Source organism: Rutilus rutilus (genome assembly GCF_951802725.1).
Source record: "Rutilus rutilus genome assembly, chromosome: 13".
Classification (NCBI taxonomy): Eukaryota; Metazoa; Chordata; class Actinopteri; order Cypriniformes; family Leuciscidae; genus Rutilus; species Rutilus rutilus.
Window position 1 is genome coordinate 13,670,685 of NC_140218.1, and position 12,916 is coordinate 13,683,600.

General features: G+C 38.1%; 1 protein-coding gene and 1 long non-coding RNA gene across 2 annotated transcripts in view; one reads left to right on the forward strand and one right to left on the reverse strand.

Annotated features, from left to right (window-relative positions):
* Window positions 1-12,916, forward strand: part of LOC311302807 — a 58,830-nt gene that overhangs the window by 44,210 nt on the left and 1,704 nt on the right. The window contains exons 3-4 of the long non-coding RNA XR_014629669.1: window positions 1,098-1,297; window positions 9,603-9,683. This is a non-coding gene — a long non-coding RNA (uncharacterized lncRNA). The remainder of the gene's footprint in view (window positions 1-1,097; window positions 1,298-9,602; window positions 9,684-12,916) is intronic.
* On the reverse strand, window positions 6,488-12,329 carry hoxc1a (homeobox C1a). The gene is made up of 2 exons (XM_084428856.1): window positions 11,651-12,329; window positions 6,488-6,931 (listed from the first exon to the last, which is right to left on the reverse strand). Exons 1-2 carry the CDS (start codon window positions 12,219-12,221, stop codon window positions 6,585-6,587), a joined length of 918 nt encoding a protein of 305 aa, XP_084284982.1. The 5' UTR covers window positions 12,222-12,329; the 3' UTR covers window positions 6,488-6,584.

Genomic DNA, 12,916 nt, shown 5'->3' on the forward strand with positions numbered 1-12,916 from the left:
CTCAGTGGCCAGAGTGCCTCATAAAAATGAGGAATTATCAAATGCACTTTCAAAAATAAAACAAAATTCCTTTCTGCCTGAAACAGAAAAAAAAAAAAAAAAAATCACATGGTTCAGCCGAGCCTTTTAAGGATGGAGCTAAATCTGACATCACGTATGATCGCGCACCTTTCTCGCTTCTATAAAATGCCAACGTGCTCGAACGCTCACACTTCACCTACCTAAAGCCATCTTTCTCTCTGGTAAACCAGGTCAACAAACAAAAAGCAATTATGTTAGGCAGCTGCCGCCTGGGAGTGGGTAATTACAGTGCAGTGTGGACAGCTTCATTCTAAACAGGTACTAAAAGCATCATTAATCATTTCCATCATGATGCTTCAGTCCGTTAAGGATCACGTGACGCGCCGCCGAGGGCCCGCCAGGGATAGAGGCAGGCTGCTGTGGGAGATGCCGGCGTGTGATTGGCTGCTGGCAGAAGTCCTTGCGGAGGTCAGCCAGTCAGCAGGCCTGACCCGCCAATGACCTTGTATCACTTGACCTTTGAAGGGCTCAGGATCACGCCTTGATATCGGCTGGGCAGCGAGCGATGCAGAGGGAGGGAAAGATAAATGGCCCAGTGGAGGAGAGGAATGGTGGTGGAGGGATGGATGAATAGGAGAGAGGGGGAAGACGGTTAAAATGAAAAATAAAACAGTGGGTTGATTGAGCACCAGGGCTTTTCCCCTATGCACTGACTGACCAATAGAAATGTCTAATTATTATGCAGTATAGGTATACAGCATTTATACAAGTATTTTATCATGAGTATTGTATCACATTGAATTTGGATGATTTTATTTGCATATATATGTTTGTTTGTGTGTGTATATATGTACATATAGGGGTTTTCCCCATGCACTGATTGGCCAATAGAAATGCACATCATTATCATGCAGTATAGCTCTTCTGCTGATGCATTTTTAGGTCACGAAACTTTAATTTGTCTGTATTTCTATACAATGGGCACATGAATATTCATGCAAAAATGGTGCAAAATTGATTATCATTGTGCAATTGTTTTATTCATTTACCATATTAACCCAATTCATGACTTTCAGGTGCGTCGCTCTGATAATGGGACGGTTGCATCCGTCGGAAGGTTCTGTTCCTGTTGGACATGGATCGGTAGATTGGGCACAATGTCTTATTGGAAGACAGACAGAAAGACGGCGTCCTCTGCTCTTCTCATCTCCTCCTCCACCTCATCGTGTGTCTGTGAGGCTATCACTATGGCAACCTCACCGAAGGCAGAAGGGAAGTGTGTGTGTGTGTGTGTTTGGGGGGGTTGGCGTACTTCAGACAAATAAGCATTGCAGGGCTCATTTATTCATTTTTGGTTAGCTGAAAATGTGAACATGAAAGGTCAAATATGCTTGTGTTTGCATATTTGTTTTGCACTTTTGTTTACAGCAGGCGTTCAATATGGAAGGTATGAAATAAAAGGTTTGTTTTGGTGAATGATGAAATGGAACAAAACATATGGCATTGAAATTGCTCCTTGTTTCCGTTAAGAGAAAGCCTTGAAATATTGCTATTAATTTTTTCCGCATCGCTCTTTGTTTTATGAAGAATATGCCTCTCGCTTTTGTGCAATAAATGTAGTGTTTTTTTTTCCTTTATGTTTTTGTAGCCCAAATATCTGCATCAGCAAAAATATACATGCTCTCTTGTTGCCTTGCTTTTAGGTCCCAGTAGTGCTAGTCTGCAACTTTTCAAAGGGCAATCCAAACTTTGAGAGTCCGCAGTGCTACACCATAGAGGTCAGCGCTTGTTTCCCAGGATCCACACATAAAGGCCTCCTTTATATATGCCAGTGACACTTACAGAGGAAGAGCTTGTAGGACCATATGAGTTGCACTGTCACATTCACATCACCTACATTCTTTAAAATAAAGGTTCCAAGAGGGTGTTTTCACAGCAACGCTATGGAAGAACCTTTCATCAGTTCTTAAAAGAACCGTTTTTTCTTAGTGTGAGTAACATGAAGAGCCCATTTCCACTGTAAAGAACCTTTTGTGCAATGGAAAGGTTCCATGGATGTTAAAGGTTCTTTATAGAACCATAGATGCCAAGAACACATATTTTTAATAGTGTAGCGCACTGATTTGAATGCAAAACCCCCCTGAACGTAACCTTGACACAGTTTCACCTCGGTAAGCGTCTCCCATTCTCTTCCTCATCCGGATTCTTAGACCCTGGGCTCCTTTCTCTCCGTTCTCCCCCTCCCCCTTCTCAGAGAGCGCAATTTCTTAGCCAGCTAGAAGTGCTGAGTGCTGCTGTTTGCTTTGTACACAGAAATTCGCTGAGGCTGTAAGCTGTCCCCAAACATCTGTTCTCTGGAGTCGTAAATGGTAGGAGAAACGAGGGCTAGAAAATGGTCTGCGTGCGCACGCCCCTGAGCGTTATATATATATATGCAAGGTGCCTTAAGACCTTCCCTCTAACTTCCGCCTTTTATCTGTGCCGTCGACAAGCAAACAAACGAGTATCAGTTCTTCATTTTACTGCTTGCGATGCATAAGAACTGATACAATGCGTGTTTGTACTGGAGACTGTGTGTGGGATGTGAAGAGGTGTTGGAAGCTGTGTGCCTCCTTTTGTTAGTGTACAACAGTAACCAGCCATTTTAAGGACCACCCATCAGAATCAGCCATTATCAGAGGCCGCCACATAAATGGACAGTGTGAGGACGACTATATTTTTAAATAATCAATTGAAATAGCTATGCTAAATGCATATAAACATGTTCTGAACATGTTTGCTTTGTAAGTATTTTGAAAGATTTTGACTGAATTAAAAGAAAATAATTTCCCCCATATTTTAATAATTTCATGTTAAATGGTGACGGCTATAATTAGGTGAAACTGTATGTGATGATTTTTCTATGTTGTTATACAGTAGTCAACATTTGAAATGGATCAAAAAAAAGTTCATCAAAGTTGTCCTATGACAAGAACGGGTATTGTTCAAAATTCATATATAACTTTGGTGAAAGGTTTTGATCCACTTCAAATGTTGACTACTGTGTGTGTGTGTGTGTGTGTGTGTGTGTGTGTGTATATATATATATATATACACACACACACACACACACACACACACACTATTAAAATCATCCCAGATAGTTTCCCCTTTTATATATATATATATATATACACACACACACACACACACACACACACACAATGTATAGGTGTGTGTGTATTGCTTATTAAAAGTTAAAAGGCATAAGCACAAAGTGTTTTTAAATATGTTCACATTTAAATCTAAACATCACTATTTTCATATATTACATTGTTTTATAGTATAGGAATGTGGGCAATCAATGAAGCTGAATGTTCTGTACTTTTGATGTGCACTTTTGTGTGCATGAATGTGATGCCAGTCAACATAACATTTTGTTATACCTATAAAATAATAATTATTACTACTTCTTTTTATTTACTTAGCCTATTTTTATTAGCTGATTAACACATGTTTGTTAGTTTAAAATAAAACCTTCCTTTAAGTAAATAATATCAGTATTTTAGTTGTATTAACTTTTTTAACACAGTTACTTGTAAAGGTAAATTAAATATTACCTTTAAACTTCTTTCAGTTTGTGTGGCTGACACTAGCAGAACACTACAGATTTTTCTCACTGTGTATTTGCATCACTCAGACTCAACTGATATTAGGCCTCTAATACATAAAATAATGTATGGCTTTGGTCATCATCCTAAGAGCATCGCTATAAGCGAGGTACAATCGTTTCCTCTCAATTACTGAGTAAAATGCAACAGTGCAGTGAGGATTAGACTTGATTCTATCATGTTATCTATTTCCGCGCCCACGTGCCATAACGTGGGCATTAAGCCCCTGCACGCGGTATCAGATTGTGAAGGTGAAATCTAATGAGCTATAGCATTCGAGAGAAAAAACGTTGTTCCTGAACGCTGTACATATTCATGCGTCAAACGTTTCGAGAAAGAATACAGTATCGTAAACAAGCCTATGCTTTTATCCCATTAAGTCCGCAATCACGCTCTCAAGCGCACAAAAATAAGTAATATATCTAGTTGATAATATGATTTTTTTTTTTTTTTTTTTTATGAAAAAAGTTACTTGGAAGGTTTAGAATTTCCATTTATTCATAAAAAAGGTGATTATCTAATCTTCTTTGTTTTAATGTCAACTTTTTTCTCTCTTCAAAAAACTTGACCAGAAAATATTATGGATCAAATAAAGAAAACGTATAGGCTAGATGAATAAACAATAATTGTGTTATTTTATTGTTATTACATATTATATTCAATTGAAACGATACGTTAATAAATGGTGTCATTATATAATTTTGCACAACTTTAATTAACTAGAAGCCTACACTGTAACATAAACATTTTAAAATTGAAAGAAGTGTGAAAGACGCCGCAACACATATTAATAATGCAGCCTTTTCTCTGTGAGTCACTGACCGGGTCACTGCTGTCTCGAGGCAGAACAGAGGTCAAGAGGTGAAAGGTGAACTCTGGAGTAACTGCATATATTAGCAGGCTCAGGCATGCGAGTCGTGCTTCGTGCATATAGGGTTCCTAACATGGCGAGAATACCAACATGTTTTAAGTTGACCGACGTAAAAAAAAGCGTCTCGAGGAACGCTTATTTCAAATCATTTTAGTCGTGTTTTTGCTGCTGGACAATTGTAAGGGCATTTAATATAATTTAAGAAGACTCGTTTCCACTGTTCAGATAATTAATCTCTTCCCTGGACTGTAGTTCTTTTGTTAGAGAATTTGCTTTTATTTAGAGGGGGTATTATGCAAAATCTTTCAAATTAAAATGATCTTTGAGAGATTGTTATGCAAAACAAAAATGGAATTCATGCAGTGAAAAAACGGTTCATTTTAAAGGAACAGTATTATTGTCTTTCAGTTTGATGTTGTGAAGAATCTGACATCTTAATTTTAGTGATTTCACTGAAAACAATAAATGAGTGAAAAAAATATAGCTTGCATTTAAATGCTGCAATTATTCAACCCATCACGAAAAATCAATTAAAATTCAATCAGCTTAAATCCACCCAACATCGATAAATCGATCGTTTAGAAATGACGATAATGCCCTCTCTCATTCCAGATCAAATATTGTGTCCATCCACGAATAGAATAGTGACAAAAGGGGGGAAACTGCAGGGCAAATATCTCCATGTTTATCCATATAACATTTTAAAATGATAAAGTATATCTGAAAGATGCCACATGAATAAAAAACACTTTGAGGATATGCATTCGAAATGTAAACGGTGCCAAAAAAACAAATAAATCACAAGTCTCACTTTATTCGTCACCGGGTTTCTAGCTCTCAATGCACTGCTTTGATGCTATATCAAAGTGAGGAGTTGGTATCAGAAGGTTCAACCCGTGGCACTCGATTTAACCTCTTCCAGCAATAAATTGGTGAAAATACACGGCTAAGTGGAGGCACTTTGTACGTTGACAGGTTTTCGCCATTATTTAGAAAGACGAGTATCACCGATCATCGTGCGGCGCTCTTTATTTGCAGATAAAAGCACAAGCAGCATGAATATGACAGACACAGTATGTCTGCGAAACGGCAGCAAACCTGTTGAGTGTTTCTGAATGTGTGCAGCCTGCGCTCGTGCGCGCGACTCAATCTGTCCGCATCAGATACTGTAGCCTACATGATGCACGTTAAAGATGTTTTATTCCATAAATAATTACATTTTTAATTACATTTAAATGGTAGTTCTAAAATAATTAAGCCTACCTTTTCTCAGATATTCAGTTCGCTGCTTGTTAAAAATAAAATGATTGTTTTTGGCTATAGATGCCTTTTAACCAATCAACACGGTTTTTGTTTTAGATCCTGGAAGAATAACCAGATGAGCAGTGTCAGAAATAATAATCTATTTTATTTTTTTAAATTAAGAGGGAATAATTGACCCCTGGGCATTTTTTCTTATCATATAGAAAACATACAGTAGGCCTATACACTGTACATTATTCTTAACTATTTTAAAAACACACTTAGGCATAGAATATAACGCAATAATAGTTTATATAAAATATAAAAAACCGAGGAGTCATTTTTTTTTTCTTGCATTTCCCCCCACTTTTATTTTATTTTAAATAAATGTCACTTTTCTTGGCACTTTTACCCTGATTAATTTATGACCCTGATTCAATTCGAACGTTTCATTTTCTGATCTTTAATAACAGAAGCAAATTCATAATGACAAAACAGGTAGCAAATAAAACACTTATAAGATATTAAAAGGAAGACTATTAAGTGCGTTTTTATTTCTCCGCTTGACTCAACAGGTGAGCAAACATTTTTTTATCATAGAGTGTTACTGCTTTAATTTCTTAAACAATAGAGTTGAATAGATAAATAAATATGTATGTTTAGGGGCAAACTTAATTTTGTGTGTGTAAATAATTTTTTTGTCAACAGAATCACTCTCTTGCTCTCGCGCATGATATTCACGTGATTGTTAACATTTTATAGCCTATAGCAGCAGTGCTCAAAATCTTACCCTACTGAAATTATCTTTTGTCGGGAGATGAACAAGTGTGTGTTTTTTTCGAGTCCTCATCACAGCCAGTAATCAGCATTAATCCAGGAACGAGGCCTTCCCGCAGCATTTTCTTCTGTTTCATGCGTCTGTTCTGAAACCAGATCTTCACTTGAGTCTCGCTCAGCTGGAGAGTGTTCGCGATCTCTATCCGTCTAGCTCGAGTCAGGTATTTGTTGAAATGAAACTCCTTTTCCAGTTCTGTGAGTTGTTTGGTGGTAAAATTAGCTCGCGGGGCTCCACTCGAGGGGTCCTCGTCAGCATCTCGTCCGAGGTCCGTCTTCAGCTCCGGGTCCGAGCATCTCCCCAGATGGATAGCTGTTAAGGAAATGCAATAGGCCTACATATTAATACATCAAATTAATTCATTGCTTTCCATCCTTGAATGAAAAGAAAAACAACGATTTCATAATTATTTTATATTCATATTAATCTCGTATGGAATGTCACCTGCAATTTTGTTAACAAACACGGAAAACAAAACACGTAAACTTTTTTACTGTTAGTATTACTGTTAATACGTTTGCTGTTAATATATTCAGTTATACAATTGTTATCTAAAATATTATTGGCATTTATTAATGACGCTTTAAATTTTAAGCCGCGACCAATTGGAAACGAATTTATCGGTAGCCTACTGATTTATAAAAACAGAGCACCATATCAATCTAATAGCCTACTATTTTATTATATCTTAGTTATGCAATATGATTTTATATTCATAACACACCATACCTTATGAATATAAAACAGTGCATATAGGGTACAATGTAGGAATAGTATTATATTCATATTGTGCTCATGTTGTCTTATAATTTGAGATTTATAAATAACTACACTGTAAAAAAAAGTTGCTGCCTTACATTAAGTACAATCAAGTTGGATGTGTAAATCATTTCAACTTAAATTGCATTAAACTGACTTAAAAAATTTATCTTGTATAACATAAAAAAAGTTTAAAATTGCTTAACTTATTTTGATGAGTTAAAGCAATATAAAGACATATGTTGTTATAACGTCTATATATATAGGCTATATAGTAGTCTGTTACACTGATTAAAAGTGAGTTTTAACAATGATATTTGAACCTTCCACGTCTGCCTTTTGGTTGAGACAGGAATATGTTTTTTGAGAAAGTAAGAGAAATACATTTTCAAGTTTGATTAGCTATATGCAAAATCTCTAAACTGTAATATGACACTGAAAAGCCTTTATTTTCTTCCATATAGACACCTTACCAAGTAAAAAAAAATTTGCTTCAACATTTTTCTTTTTCTACATCAGAAATGATATTTGCTAGGCATTTTCCTTTGAGGACGAGTTTTTGATTGCTTGACCTTCATCTGTATGCAAACCCTGTCTCAGTAAGCTAAATAGAGGACTGTCTGTTTGCTCCTCACAGATGACTAGGTCAGGGGTCACATGCACTGTCCATCACAGCCTGTCATAAAAATATTCCAAAGTTGCTGCTTTCCAGTTTTGCCATTTTGCCCAACATTGAATCTCCTGTAAACAAAAACAAAAAAACCTAGTGCACCTAAATGTGCCTTTCTCTACAGTGTTAATTTTAGAATAGCGTTAAATCTGCAGTTTAACAGAGCTAGTCAACTAACAGCTGTCTTAATGGAAATCAAACTCATGTTTTGTTGTTTGCTTGTGTTGTTTGTTTTTGGAAGCTCACAGGAAGTTGCACATTCCTTTACGGCACACACACACACACACAGAGACACACACACACACAGGGGTCGGATGGGAAAATCCCCAGGGGTGTTACAGACGCATTGAGCCCTCCCTCACATACTGCTACAGTTGCAAGTGTCTCTCTAACCTCCATGCCATCTGCGCACCATGTGTATGTTTCTGTGTGTGTGTGTTTTTGGTCATGTCATTGTAGTCATGGACGTACAGTCTGACCCGACGCAGGATATACAAAGACAAAAGCCAGATAAATGCACAATGCTTTGGTTGCAAATGCAATAACAAAATACTAATATCTTCCTAAAATACTTCCTTTTGTTATTGAAACTAAAACATTGTATATTTCTTTTTATTTACCTGCATGAGGTCCATGAGAATTTTCAATTAAAACACTTCCCAATGAGCTGAATGAACTCTACATGTCACTAATAGCAATCCCTCACCCTTTCTCTAAGGCTTAGAGCACAAACAGTTGATCATACAGTTGGTCTTTATCTCGCTCTCGCTGTGCAACTGAAAGTAAACAAACAGATGAAAAAAAGCAATTGTAAAGTCACCTCTAATATTCACAAGGGATATTCTAACAATCAGTGCATTCACTGACAAATATGAAGTAATTAAGCAATTTCCTTAGGAAATAAAAAAGTGTGCATGAAAACACTGATGGATGAGTTACTGGATAATAGAATTGGCAGTCGCCAGAAGGCATAAAGGAATCAAACGAAACATTTGAGGAATGACTTGCAAACTTGGAAATGGCCAACCAGTCGGAGGGATGACGTGCCCCACTAAGCCTAAAAGAGAGCAGGGGAATGGGGGGTGGGGGATCGATACAGATTGCCTCGGTCATCTTGGCGTCCAGCCCACAGTAATTCAGGTGCTGTCAGGGTATAATTGAAGAATGACACACCGGGACTGTGTGCACTGTACTGGGGGATCCAGTCAGACACTCTGTGTAAGCTTTTATTCATGTTGAGTATAGGAAACATTTGATGTTGCCCAGTAAGAACAATAACCCTCACAATGCATGGAATCTCTGACTTAACGGGATCGTTCGCACAAAAATGAAAATTCTACCATCATTTACTCAGCCGCATGTCGTTCCAAACCCATTTGACTTGCAAAGAGGAACACTGTGAAAAATGCCTCATCAGTCGAATTCAATGGGGTCCAATGTTCTTCATAATATCTTCTTTTATGAGGGAAAAAAAGAAAGTCATACAGGTGAACTATCCCCTTTAATGTTTTTTCCCTTTAATAATAATCTTTTTTCTTTTCTTTTTTTCATTAGGTTATAATGAACTTCAGTAAAGGAGCTGGCAATAAACATTCGCCCTACCATTTAACATTTGACTTTGGCTGCTGTGTTGATGTGAGTATTATCTTAAGCACTTGTTGACAGACCTCTCATATATCATCATACAACGCTTTCTCCATAAGGCTTGCCATAAAACCAAGACATTAAGCACAGAGGGAGAGCCACAACTTATAGTGACCGTTTTATTTTATGCTCCTCTTCAAAGGGAAAATTCACCCCGAAATTAAATCATTTACTCACCCTCATGTCATTCCAAACCTGTATGCATGTCTCCATGGAATCCAAAAGTCAGTGGGATCCAATGTCGTTTGGAACACACCATTCTTGTAAATATCTTGTTTTGTGTTCCGCACAAGAAAGAAATGCTTACAATGACATGAGGGTGAGTAAATTCTGTTAGATTTTTGGGTGACCTGTCCCTTTAAGCCTTATGTGCTTAAAGGGACAGTGAAGTTCAAATCTAGGTAGGAATGAGTGCAAAAAGTTGTAGGCTTTTCTCTATATATTATATTATATGATATATGTGGGTGGACAGGCAGGAGCAAAACAAACAGCAGACAAAACAGTACACAAATTGTGAACGCCTGGCCTTGCCGCCATTCAAGCATTTGGGATTTGATATAGCAGGCCTTTCCTATTTCATGACCACAGCTGTTGTTCATACGCTGGGCGATATAGCCCGAAATGACCTTTTCGCTGACATATTTGCCTGTGAGTTATTTTAGATCATCAGTGTGGCCTGGCCAGACATTCTTCTCCCTGACAGTCTGGAAACCATATGAATGCTGTATTACTGATTCGTAGGAAATGACAACTCAAACAGGGCTCATCTTGGTTTTACCATCAACCTATTACATATATTGTGATTTATTGAGGGGGACGAGCAATTCACAATTTAACGCACGGCTCTCACAACAAACATGAAATACTTTGACATAATACAGGTCAAATGTCATTGAGCGTGACATTTTATGAGCACATGTCAAGTAACTCACATTTGAACTGCATTAAACGCAGACCTATCCAATCATTACTCTGGTTAAGGATTACGCTGAGATTCTGACAGACATTTTCCGACATTCAATATAGAAAATTAATTGCAGCATATAAACATTGGAATCTATTAAGATTTAGGGCTCTGTCGAGGAAAAGTGTTCCTCCGAAGTTTATTTGGCTCTGAATGGAGAGCTAGGGGGTGCTGGACTCCTTTAAATATAGCCTGGGCTGCTTCTTGTCAATGAGAGAATTTTTAAAGGGATGAACGTAGAGAATAGAATGAAATGGAAAGTGCTATTTATAAAAATGGAGGAATTCTGCCTGGCATGTTGTTGCTTGACCCATTTATGCACCAGAGCGGATCTTATACACTATCCTTAATTTGTAAAGCCTGATTTGGGAAGCAAGAACTATCTGTCCCTGATATGTGCCACATCTGCAGAGGATGTTTCATAATCTGCTTCTATACTTTTGCTTACATATGTATGTGTGTATTTACACACGCACATATATAATATATATACACACAGGCCTATACATATATGGCTCAGATTATTTTTACTTTTTATTTAAGTACATGATGGTTTCACTATATTATTTTTAGGTGATTACGTGATGTAGGGAGGTTTTGAGGTGGTGCATATAAGCCTACAAACCTGTTGATATGGGTACATTTAAAGTGAGGATTGATTTATAGTGAGGACCACTTTAAAGTTTCTCATAAGTCGACATGCTATATTTGTAAGTACGTTTAAAAAGTTGGCCTTCACAAGTATAGCCAAACTTACACACTCCATAGCTCCTCCTCCACGTATTAATTTCTGCTTGCTGAAAAGTTACTGTTCAACTTTGGACACACTGTTTTCTTAAAATCATTTTATAATTGAAAAACACAATTAGCAATCGCATTATATTTTAAATCACATCACTAGGATTTAAAAGAAAATTAGCCAAGAATGTGGCCACTCGGTCAATTAAGGTGCGCCGCAGAAAAGTTCGTCGAACTAGAAAACTAGTCAACTTACCTGCACGGGACTGATTTCTCCTCACTCTCATCCAGTCGAATGTCTTTTCACTGTGCAAGGTCTCATTTAACGTGTTTAGAGCCTTGTGCCTGGTGCTATCGTCCTGAACTGGAGGGTGATGCACTGGGCCGTCGCATGTGCGCGCAACGAGGTGTGTGTTGTTGACAGGGCCGAGCTCACAAAGCGCGCCGGAGAAAGTTCTTAAAGTGTCTGAGGAAGGCGAGAAGCCCGTTCTGGAGAGACCCTGCTCACGACAGCTTTGGAAGGAGGGGACTTGGGGTCGAACGGGGTGCACTGGTCTATAGAAGTCGTGGTTATGGGGGAAGGGGGGTCTGGTCGAGTTAGCAGGACCAGGGTCCTCACAGGGCTTTGAACACGCGCCTGTGGTCGTGGCACTGAGATTCGTGAAGTGATATTGAAGAAAATCCTCCTCGGTGTTGTTGACATGTCCCTCCTCTCTGCTTGGGAAGTCAGTAGTGGCTCCGTGGTCCTGATGCAGACGCATTACTCCAGTAGCATGATAGCCCTTGAAAAGTGACGTTGTGTCCCTGAACCCTTGATAAGAATTCATGGCTGCATCTCATATATTCCAGATTTTCATTCGAGGCTGGACGCGACAGAAACTCCATCCACAGATGCCACACATAGCGCGCAAGAGGACAGAGGCTCAGATCTAGACAGGGACATGCCTTGTAGAAACATTCGATCGGTGATGGATGGGGATGACGTGCCCTCTAACTCTTGGCCAATAGCCGGACATCTCCTTCATCTGAGTGAGCGTTAATTTACCAAAGCAAGCAAGTTTGAATGACTTATTTGACCTGCTAATAAGGTCTCGTGGAGTGTGTGCCGCTCGCGCGTGCGCGAAGAGGGGTCAACATCAGTACTGCATTTCATAGTGGATAATATTGAATTTAATAAAAGCGCACTACATTACGCTGCATGATTTCTATGAATTTTGCACAAATGTCAAGGCATTTGTGAAAAGTCACATTTAGGATAGGCTATTAATATATTCTTTGTTCTGTTTGTTTCAGATCCAAATCATTTAATTTCCTTTAAAGGGTAGTTGTGTTTTACATTTAAGTTAACCCATAAAAAAATATATTATTTCGACACATGTTGTCTTCATATATATATTTTTTTTCACTCTCTCGGAAGGCCCAGTCCGTTTTAGATTAGCACGCACAGAAAATCAATGACATGTTTAGTCAGTATTGCAGCCTTAGCTTACCCGAATAAGGTCTTAAGCCTGCATTGTCAATA